The sequence below is a fragment of the Salvelinus alpinus genome, chromosome 26 (assembly GCF_045679555.1).
Source record: "Salvelinus alpinus chromosome 26, SLU_Salpinus.1, whole genome shotgun sequence".
Lineage (NCBI taxonomy): Eukaryota > Metazoa > Chordata > Actinopteri > Salmoniformes > Salmonidae > Salvelinus > Salvelinus alpinus.
Window position 1 is genome coordinate 14,178,366 of NC_092111.1, and position 13,581 is coordinate 14,191,946.

At 44.1% G+C, this 13,581-nt stretch overlaps 1 protein-coding gene across 1 annotated transcript in view; it reads left to right on the forward strand.

Annotated features, from left to right (window-relative positions):
* LOC139554788 (synaptotagmin-11-like) overlaps positions 1-12,754 on the forward strand; it is a 31,599-nt gene extending 18,845 nt beyond the window's left edge. Inside the window, exons 2-5 of the mRNA XM_071367936.1 lie at positions 2,757-3,487; positions 3,874-4,101; positions 7,559-7,679; positions 7,789-12,754. Coding sequence (XP_071224037.1) covers positions 2,757-3,487; positions 3,874-4,101; positions 7,559-7,679; positions 7,789-8,099 — 1,391 coding nt within the window. The 3' untranslated portion in view covers positions 8,100-12,754. The remainder of the gene's footprint in view (positions 1-2,756; positions 3,488-3,873; positions 4,102-7,558; positions 7,680-7,788) is intronic.
* The last annotated feature ends 827 nt before the right edge of the window (positions 12,755-13,581 follow it).

Here is a 13,581-nt window from a genome sequence, read left to right on the forward strand (position 1 = left end):
TCACCTTCCAACAGGACAACAACCCTAAGCACACAGCCAAGACAACGCAGGAGTGGCTTCGGGACAAGTCTCAATGTCCTTGAGTGGCCCAGCCAGAGCCCGGACTTGAACCTCTTGAGAGACCTGAAAACAGCTGTGCAGCAATGCTCTCCATCCAACGTGACAGAGCTTGAGAGGATCTACAGAGAAGAACTGGAGAAACTCCCCAAGTAAATCAAATCAAATTTGATTTGTCACATACACATGGTTAGCAGATGTTAATGCAAGTGTAGCGAAGTGCTTGTGCTTCTAGTTCCGACAGTGCAGTAATATTTAACAAGTAATCTAACAATCCCCAACAGCTACCTAATACACACATCTAAAGGGGTGAATGAGAATATGTACATGTAAGTATATGGATGAGTGATGGCCGAGCGGCATAGGCAAATATATATAAAATACAGTATATACATGTGATATGAGTAATGTAAGATATGTAAACATTAATAAAGTGGCATTATTTAGAGTGGCGTTGTATAAAGGGACTAGTGACCCATTTAGTGGCCAGTTATTGGGTCTCAATGTAGGCAGCAGCCTCTGAGTTAGTGATTGCTGTTTATCAGTCTGATGGTCTTGAGATAGATGTTTTGATAGATTACAGCTTTGATGCACCTGTACCTGTAAATACAAGCTTGTAGCGTCACAGCTAAGAAGACTGGAGGCTGTAATCGCTGCCAAAGGTGCTTTAACAAAGTACTGAGTAAAGGGTCTGAATACTTATATAAATGTCATTTCATTTTTTTACTTTTAATAAATTAGCAAAAATGTCTAAACCTGTTTTTGAGGGGGGGGGGAATTATTTAATCAATTTTCGAATAAGGCTGTAACGTAACAAAATGTGGAAAAAGTAAAGAGGTCTGAACACTTTTCGAATGCACTGTACTTCTACTACAATGAGTGTTTTCAAGTTTGTCACATACAGTCTACAGACACCAATATTGAACCTGAATGGACAGTCAAACAGTAAAGAGTACTCTGCACTGTACATCATAGAGATCAACATACTCTTTTTTTTTCTCCATGCAAGAACATGGCCACAGTAATGGAATACTTTATTCAGATTTGTTCCTAATATAATACCTTGTCGTGCTTAATATTCTACACAGTGAAGCGTTCCCTGACTGGTTTCAGTGTCTATATCAACATCAATCCAACTATATTTCTGTTACTCATTTTCAGTGACTCACAATACACAATGCTATGCACTGTTCATTAATAATTTGACCCTTAAATTCACTGATTGTGTTTATAACTAGCTAACATATTGCACCGCTTATGTTAATTTACTATAGTTAATATAGAAATGCCATAGTATAGTTTTCCTTTATCAGAATACCAAATATTCCATCACTCATGTTTGTTGCTCTTATCTATCCATCTCTTAAAAATTATATTTTCAGAGAAGTTCTCCCCCTGTGTCCTTAACCTCACCTTTCTCCTCACATCCATAGCCACACCTCAGAACTAGTTAGCACTTTATTTCGCACCACTATTTAAGGTATGGCAACTGCTCGGCCTCTGCCCTCAAGGCGCTACTGACTGTAGTGCGTATGGCCCAGTACATCACTGGGACCAAGCTTCCTGCCATCCAGGACCTATATACCAGGCGGTGTCAGAGGAAGGTCCTAAAAATTGCCAAAGACTCCAGCCACCGTAGTCATTGACTATTCTCTCTGCTACCGCATGGCAAGCGGTACGGAGCTCCAAGTCTAGGTCCAAAAGGCTTCTTGTTAAGAATAACAGCTTCTACCCCCAAGCCATAAGACTTCTGAACAGCTAATCAAATGGCTACCTGGACTATTTGCATTGAACCCCCCCCCCCCTACTCTCTGTTTATTATCTATGCATAGTCACTACCTCTGCCTACATGTACATATTACGTCAATTACCTTGACTAACCTGTACCCCCACACATTGACTTGGTACCAGTACCCCCTGTATAAAGCCTCGTTATTTTATTTTATTGTTGCTCTTTTATTTTTTACTTTGGTTTATTTAGTAAATATTTTCTTAACACTTATTTCTCTTAAAACTGCATTGTTGGTTTAGGGCTTGTAAGTAAGCATTTCGGCGCATGTGCCAAATAAAATTTGATTTGATTTTGAATACCAGTTAAATGTGTACTGTCAAATAAAGTGCCAGCCGAAGCTTAGATCCAGGCTGGTGCCACAGCTGTCAGTCACTTTTTAAACTGGGTCACATGCTTAGTCCAAATGTAGGTCAGTGGTGTTGTGTGTTTTCCAAAACGCGCCGGGTAGAACATAGTGTAGAACATAGTATAAGCCGTTGCAATAGGATTACAGTAACTTCAACTTCCTCATCTGACTGACTGTATGTGGCAAGGCCCCAAGAAACGTGAACAGGGAAAAGATTTGAAATACTTTGACCAAGTCCATCCATTTTACAAGGTTAACCAGTTTTCCTGCTTTTTAGCACATATTTTTGACAGCCTTTCATCTTCTCACTTTAGGCAGGGAATTATGCTTTTTGATGGAATACAACCTTCTGTTTCATTATGTGTTTTCATTCCGCACGTGTTCTTCATTTGTTTGTTGAAGGCAGTTTTTAGAAGGCATAATCTACCTGTTAGTAAGGCTTTCAACCCATCGGTATTGAAGGAATGAGGTGAATAACGATGGAAAGGAAATTTTCTAATAAAATGAATAAGATTTCCATGCTCTCTCCCTGTCCCTCATTCCCCTCCTCGCCCCTCTCAGAGGTGTCCCCGGTGCTGGCCGGCTTCCTGGGCGCCGGGGTCCTGGTGGTCTCGGTCACGGTGGCAGTCTTCCTCTGGACCTGCTGCCAGCGTCGGTACCGTCAGATGATAGGCAGCTACAAGCTCCAATCGGGACCCTGCGACCCGGCCGTGGACCCGCCCTACAAGTTTATCCACATGCTCAAGGGAATCAGCATCTACCCGGAGACACTCAGTAACAAGAAGATCGTCCGCGTGGGTCGACGCCCGGGCTCCTCGCGAAATGGCGGCGGATCCGGCGTCGAGTGGGGTCGTAATGGCGAGCGAGGAAGAGGGGGAGGAAGGGTGATGCTGGTGGACGCTGACCCAGAAACGGGCCTGCTCAACGGCTCCACCCACCTGCAGATGAGCCACCTGCTGCCTCCTGCTGAACAGCCCAGGCTAGAGCGGGCGCTGCCCATCCGAGCCGACTACTGCTGCCTGGAGAGCAGCTCCGGAGGTAACAGCAGTAGCAGTAGCTGTGATGCCAGCAAGACAGCCTCGCCCTTTACCCCGTGCCAGGGGGAGGGCACCACCACGCCGCACGCTGCCCTAGGCACCCTCAGCCTGTCCGTGGACTACAACTTCCCCAAGAAGGCGCTGGTGGTGACCATTGTTGGCGCCCAGGGTCTGCCGGCCGTGGACGAGCAGGCGGGTAGCTCGGACCCCTACGTGAAGATGACAATACTGCCAGAAAAGAAGCATCGGGTCAAGGTGAGTCTGGTTCCTCTGGAGGTTTCTTCCTACCTACAGGGTTGATCCTTGATTTGCTTTGTTGGGTTTGCGGTTTAGGTATTTGGGGTTGCGGTCCCAATTAGCCTAATACTTTTATTATTGAATTATTAGAATTTTCATTATTACAGAATTAGATAAAAATAAGAACATTATTTTTTATTTTTTTAGTATGCAAACATGATTGGGGCCCTGGGCAAGAAAAGTTTGAAGACCCTTGCATTATCCCTCTCATTTTGTATTGTAAAAGAGTTTTGTCACTAACTGTTTAAGTGTTACTGCAAGTGTAACTGTTACTGTAAGTGTAACTGTTTAAATGCTATTGTCACAATAGCAACCAGACTGAAATATGACCAATTGCTCTGCAGACCCGCGTCCTGAGGAAGACCCTGGAGCCAGTGTTTGACGAGACGTTTACGTTCTACGGCGTGGCCTACAGCACACTGCCCGACCTCACACTGCACTTCCTGGTGCTCAGCTTTGACCGCTTCGCCCGTGATGATGTCATCGGGGAGGCGGCAGTGCCTCTGGCCGGGGTGGACCCCAGCACGGGACGAGTTCACATCACCCAACAGATCAGCAAGAGACACATCCAGGTGAGGAAGGGAAAGGATGGAGGGAGGAGAGAAGGAATTACTTGTATTTATTACCTTTTTTAGAGACTCTAGAATGAGACTCTAGAATGAGACTCTAGAATGAGGGCCAGGGGAAAGGGAGGGAGGGAGGGAATGGGGTGTGGTAAAAGAGAGCAATTCATAGAGAGATGAGTAGACAGAATTTGAGGATAGAGGGAGGAGTTGGAATGGTGAGGGAGAGAAGGATGGAGAAGTGGAACAGTTGAGGGGCTTTTATGGCCAGCAACACTAGAGATGAAGAGGGGGAGGGATAATGAGAGAGAGGGGGAAGAAAAGTTGGCAGAAAGGCGATACATTTGCAAAATAAATGTCTACAGATTTCAATATGAATGATGAAATGGTATAAATAATATATTAACCAATCCTGGCTTGTTTGCTTTTTAGTTATTGCAGATGTCTCACAAACATTCCACATACACACATGCAGCTGCAACGTGTGTGTTGACTGGAGGCCCATTAGGCCCATAAAAGCTGAGAGAAGCTGGTCTTATCTCTGACTGTAGGAAGACATCCATTAGAGTCGGCACCGGACACAAAAGCCTCATCCCCACATCATTACACATGGTCCCTAACTGACAGAGAGAGAGAGGGGGGAAAGGGAGAGAGGGGGGAAAGGGAGAGAGAGGGGAAAGGGAGAGAGAGGGGAAAGGGAGAGAGAGAGGGGAAAGGGAGAGAGAGAGGGGAAAGGGAGAGAGAGAGGGGAAAGGGGAGAGAGAGAGGGGAAAGGGAGAGAGAGAGAGGGGAAAGGGAGAGAGAGAGAGGGGAAAGGGAGAGAGAGAGAGGGGAAAGGGAGAGAGAGAGAGGGGAAAGGGAGAGAGAGAGAGGGAGGGAGAGGGAGAGAGGGGAAAGGGAGGGAGAGAGGGGAAAGGGAGAGGGTAGGGAGCGAGAGGGGAAGGAGGGAGCGAGAGGGGAAGGAGGGAGCGAGAGGGGGGGGAGAGAGCGAGAGAGGGGGGAGAGGGGGGGGGGGGAGACCGAGATATGAGAGAGAGAGAGGGGGGGAGAAACTGAGAGAGAGAGAGGGGGGGGGAGACCGAGATATGAGAGAGAGAGAGGGGGGGGGAGAGAGAGAGAGAGGGGGGGTATAGACAGAGCAGAAAGATGGAGACGAGAGGGAGGGCAATGGAGAGAAGAGAGGGTAATGGAGAGAGAAAGAGAAATAGAGGGGGTAGGCTACTCCCATTGACAAGAAAGAGCCCCACACTTAGCGCAGAGAGGGAGAGACTGAGAGAGACCTCCGCACAACACAATCTGCACTGAGAAAAAGATTACAGAGGAACCTGAATGCATACCACACACACACACACACACACACACACACACACACAGAGAGACTCATTCAGCACACACAACCTGTTTCTTTTCCACTCTTCGAAGACAGTAGCAGACACACACACACGTGCACAGTCATGCCCACACGACACATGTGTAAACACATTACATGCATAAGTATCATTCCCAGTGCCAATGTAAGCCTGTCAAGCGAGGCAGTACAGATATGTATACACACATGCATAATACCTTCCTCCCATATACACATACACCCACTCCAACATTCTCAATTTCATCTCCATGCAGTCACACTATTTCACATCCCTCTCTCTCTCTGCCTCCTATAGAGATGTATCAGTACATTCTTCTACCATTTCCTCTCTCTTTCCCTCCCTGTCTCTCATCTTCCTCTCTGTTATCTGTCTCTCTCTACCCCCTCTCTCCCTTTCTTCCTCTCCTTCCATCTCTCTCTCTCCTCATCTCTTTACTCCTTCGTTCAGAAGAGGGCCTTAAATTGAATTCCCTCCCATTTTACTGCAGCCTGAAGCGGTTTAGAGACGAGAGGGAATCGATCTTCCAGTGGAGAGAGAGAGAGAGAGAAGGAACAAGACATAAATAGGAGAGGGAGAGACAGATTAGTTTGAGTAAATGGAAAAGAGAGACATGGGTGTCTACTGATGAAGAGGAGAAAGAGTGTGATGCTGCTGAACAAATGAAGAAGGAAAAAAGACTGAGTACACGAGAAAGAGAGAGATGGATGATACAGTAGTAGGGGACGAATTAGAGAGAAGGGCGTTATTGAACGGAGAGAAAGCGAGATGGCGCTGCGATAAAAAGGAGTGTGGCTGGACCATAAGTCCAGAGGAGACGTCCATGAAACTTTTATCGGGGAGGGGGACTTAAGTGGAGGGGGAAGCTTAAATTATTGAAGTGGGGAGCAGAAAAGACGTCACACTCATTACGACAGCGGTAGCTCACACACTTAGTGGTTGTTCAAAAAAAGCTATTACCCGTTTAGAACATAAAAAGGTATCTTTTGAGCATTGTGATTCTCCACCATACTACAGGAGCGCTAAAACGCATCAAAACTCCCGTTCAGCCCAAGGCGTCCAAAATGTCACGTTGGTTTATATGGCAGCACTAGCTCCTAGCGCTGTTAGGATTTTTCTCTCAGCCCATCTTGACTAATGATGCCATAGGAGACTTAAAGAAATAAACCAAGCGCAAACTGAGTTTATGGTATGTTCATTCATATAATAAAAAGTATGAGAAATGCTTGAAAGTATGACAAATGTACCATTTGCATTGTACGTTAGAGAAAATATTTTTGAAAGATTAAAATTGTGGGTCATTTTCTGCATTTCACTCCGCAGTGATTCTATGGCATTTTCATTTATATACACAAAAGGTGCTTTTAAGTATGAAATGTACCATTTACTACATGAGTACTTCAGAATATAGTCAAAAGGAGTACAGTGTTAGGGAACTGAAGTATTGTACTCTACAAATGGTTGTGTACAGACTGCAGTGGTTTCAGACTATTTTTATAGACTAGTCTTTCTCAGAGCAGAGTTCCCCTAATGGGGATTCTAAATGAGATGTGGTGTTAAGTCCTGCTCGTTAATGAAAAAGCTACAGATGCACTGTACTAGAGAAAATTAGGAGGCTATCTATTTACGTCATACTTTGCATGCAGATCCCAGTGCAGATGGTAGCGGATTTGCACACGCACGCATGCCAACACACACGCGCGTACGTCCCGGCCCGGGTAATTCTCTAGTTCTTCTTTTTTTAAGTTCAAGCTCAGCCTTGGGGCGCCTCCCACAGTGCGTTGCCATAGTGACACCTAGGTGTAGTATATAGGAATTCACGAGAAAGAGAGTAAAACGGAGAGCGAGATGAACAGAAAGACATGGAAAGCCGCAGGTCTACATACAGTATATTACTTTAACGGAAGTTATCTATGGTGTATGAAGTGGGTAGTGGGTTATGGACGTATAATGTATAATGTCTGCACTATTTGTGTGCAAGGCAGGTTTTGTGTGTATGAGTGTACTGTATGTGTACTTTGTGTGTGCATGTGTGTGTTCTAACTAGGTTTTCTCCCCGCAGTGTGTATCTACATTCTAACCCTGCGTTCTCTCTGCAGTGTGTGAGCCGTGGGGAGCTGCTGGTGTCTTTGTCCTACCAGCCTGTCACTCACAGGCTCAATGTGGTGGTGCTGAAGGCCAAACACCTGCCCAGGATGGACATCACTGGCCTGTCAGGCAGTAAGTCACACACACACACACACACACACACACACACACACACACACACACACACACACACACACACACACACACCTCACCCCCTTTCCCCTCTATCCATCCCTCACAGACCCATACGTGAAGGTGAACGTGTTCTACAGCCACAAGCGCATCGCCAAGAAGAAGACGCACGTGAAAAAGTGCACACTCAACCCCGTTTTCAACGAGTCATTCATCTACGACGTGCCCGCCGAGCTGCTGGCCGACGTCTCCGTGGAGTTCCTGGTGGTCGACTTCGACCGTACCACCAAGAACGAGGTGGTGGGCCGCCTGGTGCTGGGTGGCCAGAGCCTCATGCCCACTGGGGTCACCCACTGGAGAGAGGTCTGCGACAACCCCCGCCGGCAGATTGCCAAGTGGCACACCCTGGGCGAGTATTAGGACAGCTCAGAAAAATCTCCCCAAATTTTCAAAAATCGTGCAATTTCTCGGAGTGGGTATTCTGTCGAAAAACCACCACTACTATTTCAATCCTATTCTCTTAGAAAAATAAATAAAAGAATGAAATAGAACCCTTCCCGTCTGAAATAAAGAGACCCAACTAGACCACCGTAACCCCACCCAGCATGGACTTGTAAGGTAGGACCACTCTCTTCTATGAAAAATGACCGCAACCGTTGAGACGACCACCGGGGCCGAGAAAAATCTGACCAAACTTTCAGGAATCACTGACGACAAAAGACTTGATTGAGGATTTCAAAATCTATATCTGAATATAAAAAGACATATTCAAATGTATACACAAATATATAGCCTACACATTCAAGACTGTTAGCGATATCTATGTGGTCCTACCAGTTGGGTGGGGGTGTAAAGGGAATGTGGTTAATCCAATCAGAGTTCACATCAGAGTGCGTCACAACCACCCACGCTCGTTCTCCAGCCCCTGTCACCCATATGTATAAACATTCAATTACTTGCTTGCTTGAACAAGTTAAATATAAAACACACCTGGGAAGGAATGTGGCCACAGAATACAGTATGCAAGACTTTCTCTTAACCTAGTGTACCAATTCCCTTTAAACCAGGAAGTATCTCCTGGTACTGCACAAAAATGGGAGGATTTATGTTAATTAGAGGGTGTGGTTAATTTATTTTGAGATGGGGCTGTTTTAGTAGTAGGGACGTTTTTTTTTTTTAACAGGAGTGGTAATATTAGTGTGGTCAAATTATGGGGCAGGATAGAGTACTATATTACAATATTCACGGGATAATACTGACATCGCTAAGTGTTTTTAAGTTATGGGCAGGTGAGGCTATAGGGATGTCTTGATCTCATCTACCACCACATTTATGTTTCTTAATTTCAATGTGGACCATATATGTTTCTTCAGTAAGGTCACATGTAGCAACAAAACCCATGAAACCCAGTAGTCAAACTGCGTGAGTCAGAGCTTTTTCATGCACAGTGTAAAATGGGCTCGAGTTCAAGCCACCTTTCTTATCCTACTTTAGCGAGGCAGAGACAAAATGGGGAATTTCATTTTGTGGGGCAGATTCAGACCAACGCTGGCATAACAATCGGACAATATTCACCTGCGGTTCACAAACATGTTGGAAAACCTGCGTTCAGTATATAACAATGTGTCTATGATAAGTCAATCAATCAACCAAATGTATTTGTAAAGCCCTTCTTACATCAGCTGATGTCACAAAGTGCTGTACAGAAACCCAGCCTAAAGCCCCAAACAGCAAGCAATGCAGGTGTAGAAGCAGGACAAGTGCATTGTGGAGCTAATCAAAACAGTTCAATCTAAATTGAGGGGATGGAAAATCACTCTGCTACAAATCTCTGTTATATTCCTTCACTGAACCCTTCCTCAGTAGCACACAACTTCAGTGGATTGGGTCTACCCCGTTAAATGGATGATTTCTGGTTTTACTTTGTGACTCCTGTTGCTCTCCCTATCATTTCATTGGTGCATTTATTTTTTAGACCTGACGTGATTGGTCGAGGCGAGGCTGTAGCCATGTAGCACGGGAAGCTATAATTATACGGATCTCAATGTACTGAACGCCGTTATAGTACATCTGTTGTCATGGTGACCACATGAGCAGAAGGCCATGAAATGATCTGTAACTTTGTGTCTGTCTATCACCAATTTTACCAGAGAGAGCTTTGTAGTTCATATGCTGTTCCACAGTGGCCATTTGGCCCTGTATACACTTGCATGTCAGTGCTTTTCTCCTGTTAATTTATTAGAATAAGTAATTGAGTAGAATGGAGTATAATTTATAGTCATGCTATTGGTAATGGCTCAATCGATCCCTGTTTGAACTCACCATCTTTTTGAAATATATTTTGTGTGGGGTGAGTTTGTGTAAGAATGCAAATGTTCATCTCCTGCGATGTCTCATCCACTGAATTCAACAAAGGCTTCAACGTGTCAGCTCTGGTTCTGCTGCCCTCCCTTCTCCCCGAGCTCTTGCTCTCTGTTTATCACCGCTGTTGCTCCACAGCACGGCCCCCATTCTGTCAGAGGATTTTTGAACTATGATAGTCAATAGCGATCAAATGAAGTCAAGCTGTCACTGCACACTGTCTCTTTGCTGTGTGTATACACTGTATCTCACTGTAGGTGTACACTGCTAACCACTTGGCTTGAATGTTGCATATCCCTACACTCACACACAGGTAAACATTGTACACAATCAGCTTCACCGGCCTCTGAGGTGCTCAAACTGAGTCCTTATAAACAGCTAGCTTGAGTTTGAGCTAACTTGAGCTAGCAAATAAATGACCATAAATGTCTGTTATTACATGTTATTTGCGTGGTGTTGTCACTCAACTAGCTTCTTTGGTTAATGCTTGGCATATCACAGTTTTATGTAGATACCATCGATAGCGGTTTTGGCACTCGTAAGTGTTTAAGCGGGCAGTTGTGTAATTTCCTATGAAAGTCATCACATTCCACATGGAACTGAGAGTAGGCAGTAGGCACATCTGGGCTGCATACTGAACATTTTGTATATCCGATCGCACTTTGAAAAGCCCAAAGCAACCTTTTTGTTTTTATCGCTGGTTGATTTGATCAAACTTTTTTTTTTGCCACAGAACCTGATTATTATTTTTTTGGCTCTCTTTTGATACTTTTGAAAACAAATATCTATATGTAGTTATTGTAACATAAGAGGCTAATATCCTGGGCAGTTCAAGTCCTTTGTCCTATAGTTTTCCCTCACAGCCATGAGATTGGAGAAATTTGTTCGATACATGCACAGTATCTTCAGTTTCCATCGAAACTATACATCAAGGCAACTTGTTGAAACAAAATGTAATTGTCATTAAGAAGCACTGTGTCTCGGAACCCATTTCAGACTTTTGGTTTCATAATGTTTGAATAATTTGCACAGCACTTAAAAAAAAAAATCGCAACAGCCGCACAGGTTTTGATAACAGAGACATTTTTCAAACGGTAGTCTTTCCAATTCAGAGGAAGGTCCTCTGACTATCCTTTTGTCTTTGTCTCTGTAGAAGGCTTCCAGTCTGGGGCATGATTTAATTATATGGATATAAGAGCCGTTGGAGTGAGGTAAAATTGCATTAGCCCTAACACCATAACCTCACTTAGTCTTGGCTTGGGCAAAGATGTGCTGGGCAGTAGCCTGGAAATGTGTTTGTATTTACCATATGGGGCCCTGAAGGTAGGCTACAATGCCCAAGTTTGTAGTGTGAGCACAGGCTAAAGCATGTCCCAGTCTCACCACTGAAAAGCCAATGGGTTGTAGTCCACCGTTTGGTCAACTTTGCCCAGGAGGTTCTAACATGGTGGCTGAGGAATAGTGTGATGTTATCTTTATTCATTGCTCTGTCATTGCTGGAGAGTTAAACGGTACATCTAGAAAGGAGTAGTGTTCAGGCTCCTAACTGTAGCCGCGCTAATAAGGGTTGCGTTCAATATTTAAAAAGTGTTAAAGTGGAGCATTTTTGGAGGGTGAAAGGAGAATGATGACAGCATCTTAGCATTGTTCTGTGGGAAAGGATGGCTGTCAATGTGTCTGTTGATAAGGACACAAGTGTTTTTTTGTCTCATGTGTCTGTGCATGACATAATTACTGCGAGAGGTGAGATGAGTTGTCTTTGGCTAGCAACATTGTGAGTTCTGTTCATGACAGGAAGGTTTAGTAGAGATCAAATCAAGATGTATCATAATTGCTATCTAACATATTTTAGAAAACAAACTGTGTACATTCTCCCGTTTCTGTATCTTTGACCGAGTTTCTAGTTTCCTATTTCTATGTTCTCACTGTTTCTTTCGGACTTTACTTTGAGATTCTGGGGTTGTGTATATTACAGGTGCCTGTGATTGATATTCAACAGTTTCTTCTTCCTATGAGCATTTCCTTTTGTAAATAGCACAGAAAGCACTCTGCGAAGATCAGCAACGATGTCCCATATCAGTGAATAATCCAAACCAAAATTAGATGCTCTGTCTTTGTTACCCTCTGTTTTGCTGGCCTCTCCTAAATCCATAGCTTAATTAAAGCCTCTTTTTATAGATATCAAAATGTAAATACAGTATAACCTTGTGTAAATGACAGTTTGTTCCCAAACACTATCAGGCAGATGCACTGCCGCCTGTCGTTAGCGTATGTGATTGTTCCCCCAGGAATGGCAAAGGGCTCTCCCCTCGCTGTGAATGTGTTCAACTGTTTGGGGGCCTTCCCTCTTCCTATCCCTTGGCCCTGACTGAATCCCTCTCTCTAGTCCACTCTCCTTTTCCTCCCATGACAACCCGTCCCACTCTTTCGCTGTTGTGTGTTGTACAGACAAATCTGAGGTGTGAATAAAAAGAGACAAAGAAATCAATGGGTTGTGAGTATCCCACTGGCTGTCAATGATTCACCGCCTCAGTCATAATTGAAAGTCAGAGTTGTACGTTGTGTGTGGGGGAAATGCAAAACAAGACCAGTACTCTGAAATGTGTTTAAACTGCATAATGCTATGAAGTCTATGCTAAATATATTACACTAATGCTGAATTGTTGAATTTGTTAACACAATGAACGTGCAAATAAATAAACTGATACACTATTTTTGAGTATTTTTTGCTTGTCCTTTTGCTAAGTCACACTTGGGCAGACACACGACTAGCCCACTGATTTCTCTCTGGATAACAGTGGCTGCCAAGTGACCAAAATGTGAATGGATTCCTCTTTTTCTCTTCTCTCACAAACACAAACTCACATGACAAGATTTGGTCTTCTGTGCAGTTACAGCATGAATGTCCAGTAGCCTATAATTGTCCTGTCTAGCTCATTAAGATCAAACAACGTACAGGGAGCATACAGCAAACAGGGACATACAGGTAACTGCCAAAATAAAGTAAACGGCAACAAAACGTATTTTAATAGGCTGTTGGGCCACCAGCAGCCAGAACTGCTTCAATGCAACTTGGCATAGATTCTGGAACTCTAACTCTGGAAACACACCTGTGTGGAAGCACCTGGTTTCAATATACTTTGTATCCCTCATTTACTCAAGCGTTTCCATTATTTCGGCAGTTACCTGTACATGTCTAGTATACACCACCACCTATGCATGTCAGGTAGCCTAGATGTTAGAGGGAAAGTTGTTGGCTCAAGACCCAGGCCGGAACATTACAAACATGGGAACTGAACTGTCACCTAAAGGGCTGCTGGTATCTGATCCCAAGTCCGAATGACTGCTGTTGTACCCAAGAGCAAGACAGTAAACTCCAAATTGTCCCCATCCAGGGATTCTGCACCGTGACTGACAATGTGCCTCTTAACAACAATTAAGTACTATCTTTATTCTATTACGATAAACTTAAAATATAATAAATTGTGTCTTATTTGGTTATGTAAGTGAGGACTTGGTGGACTGTATATTCTTTAGGTTT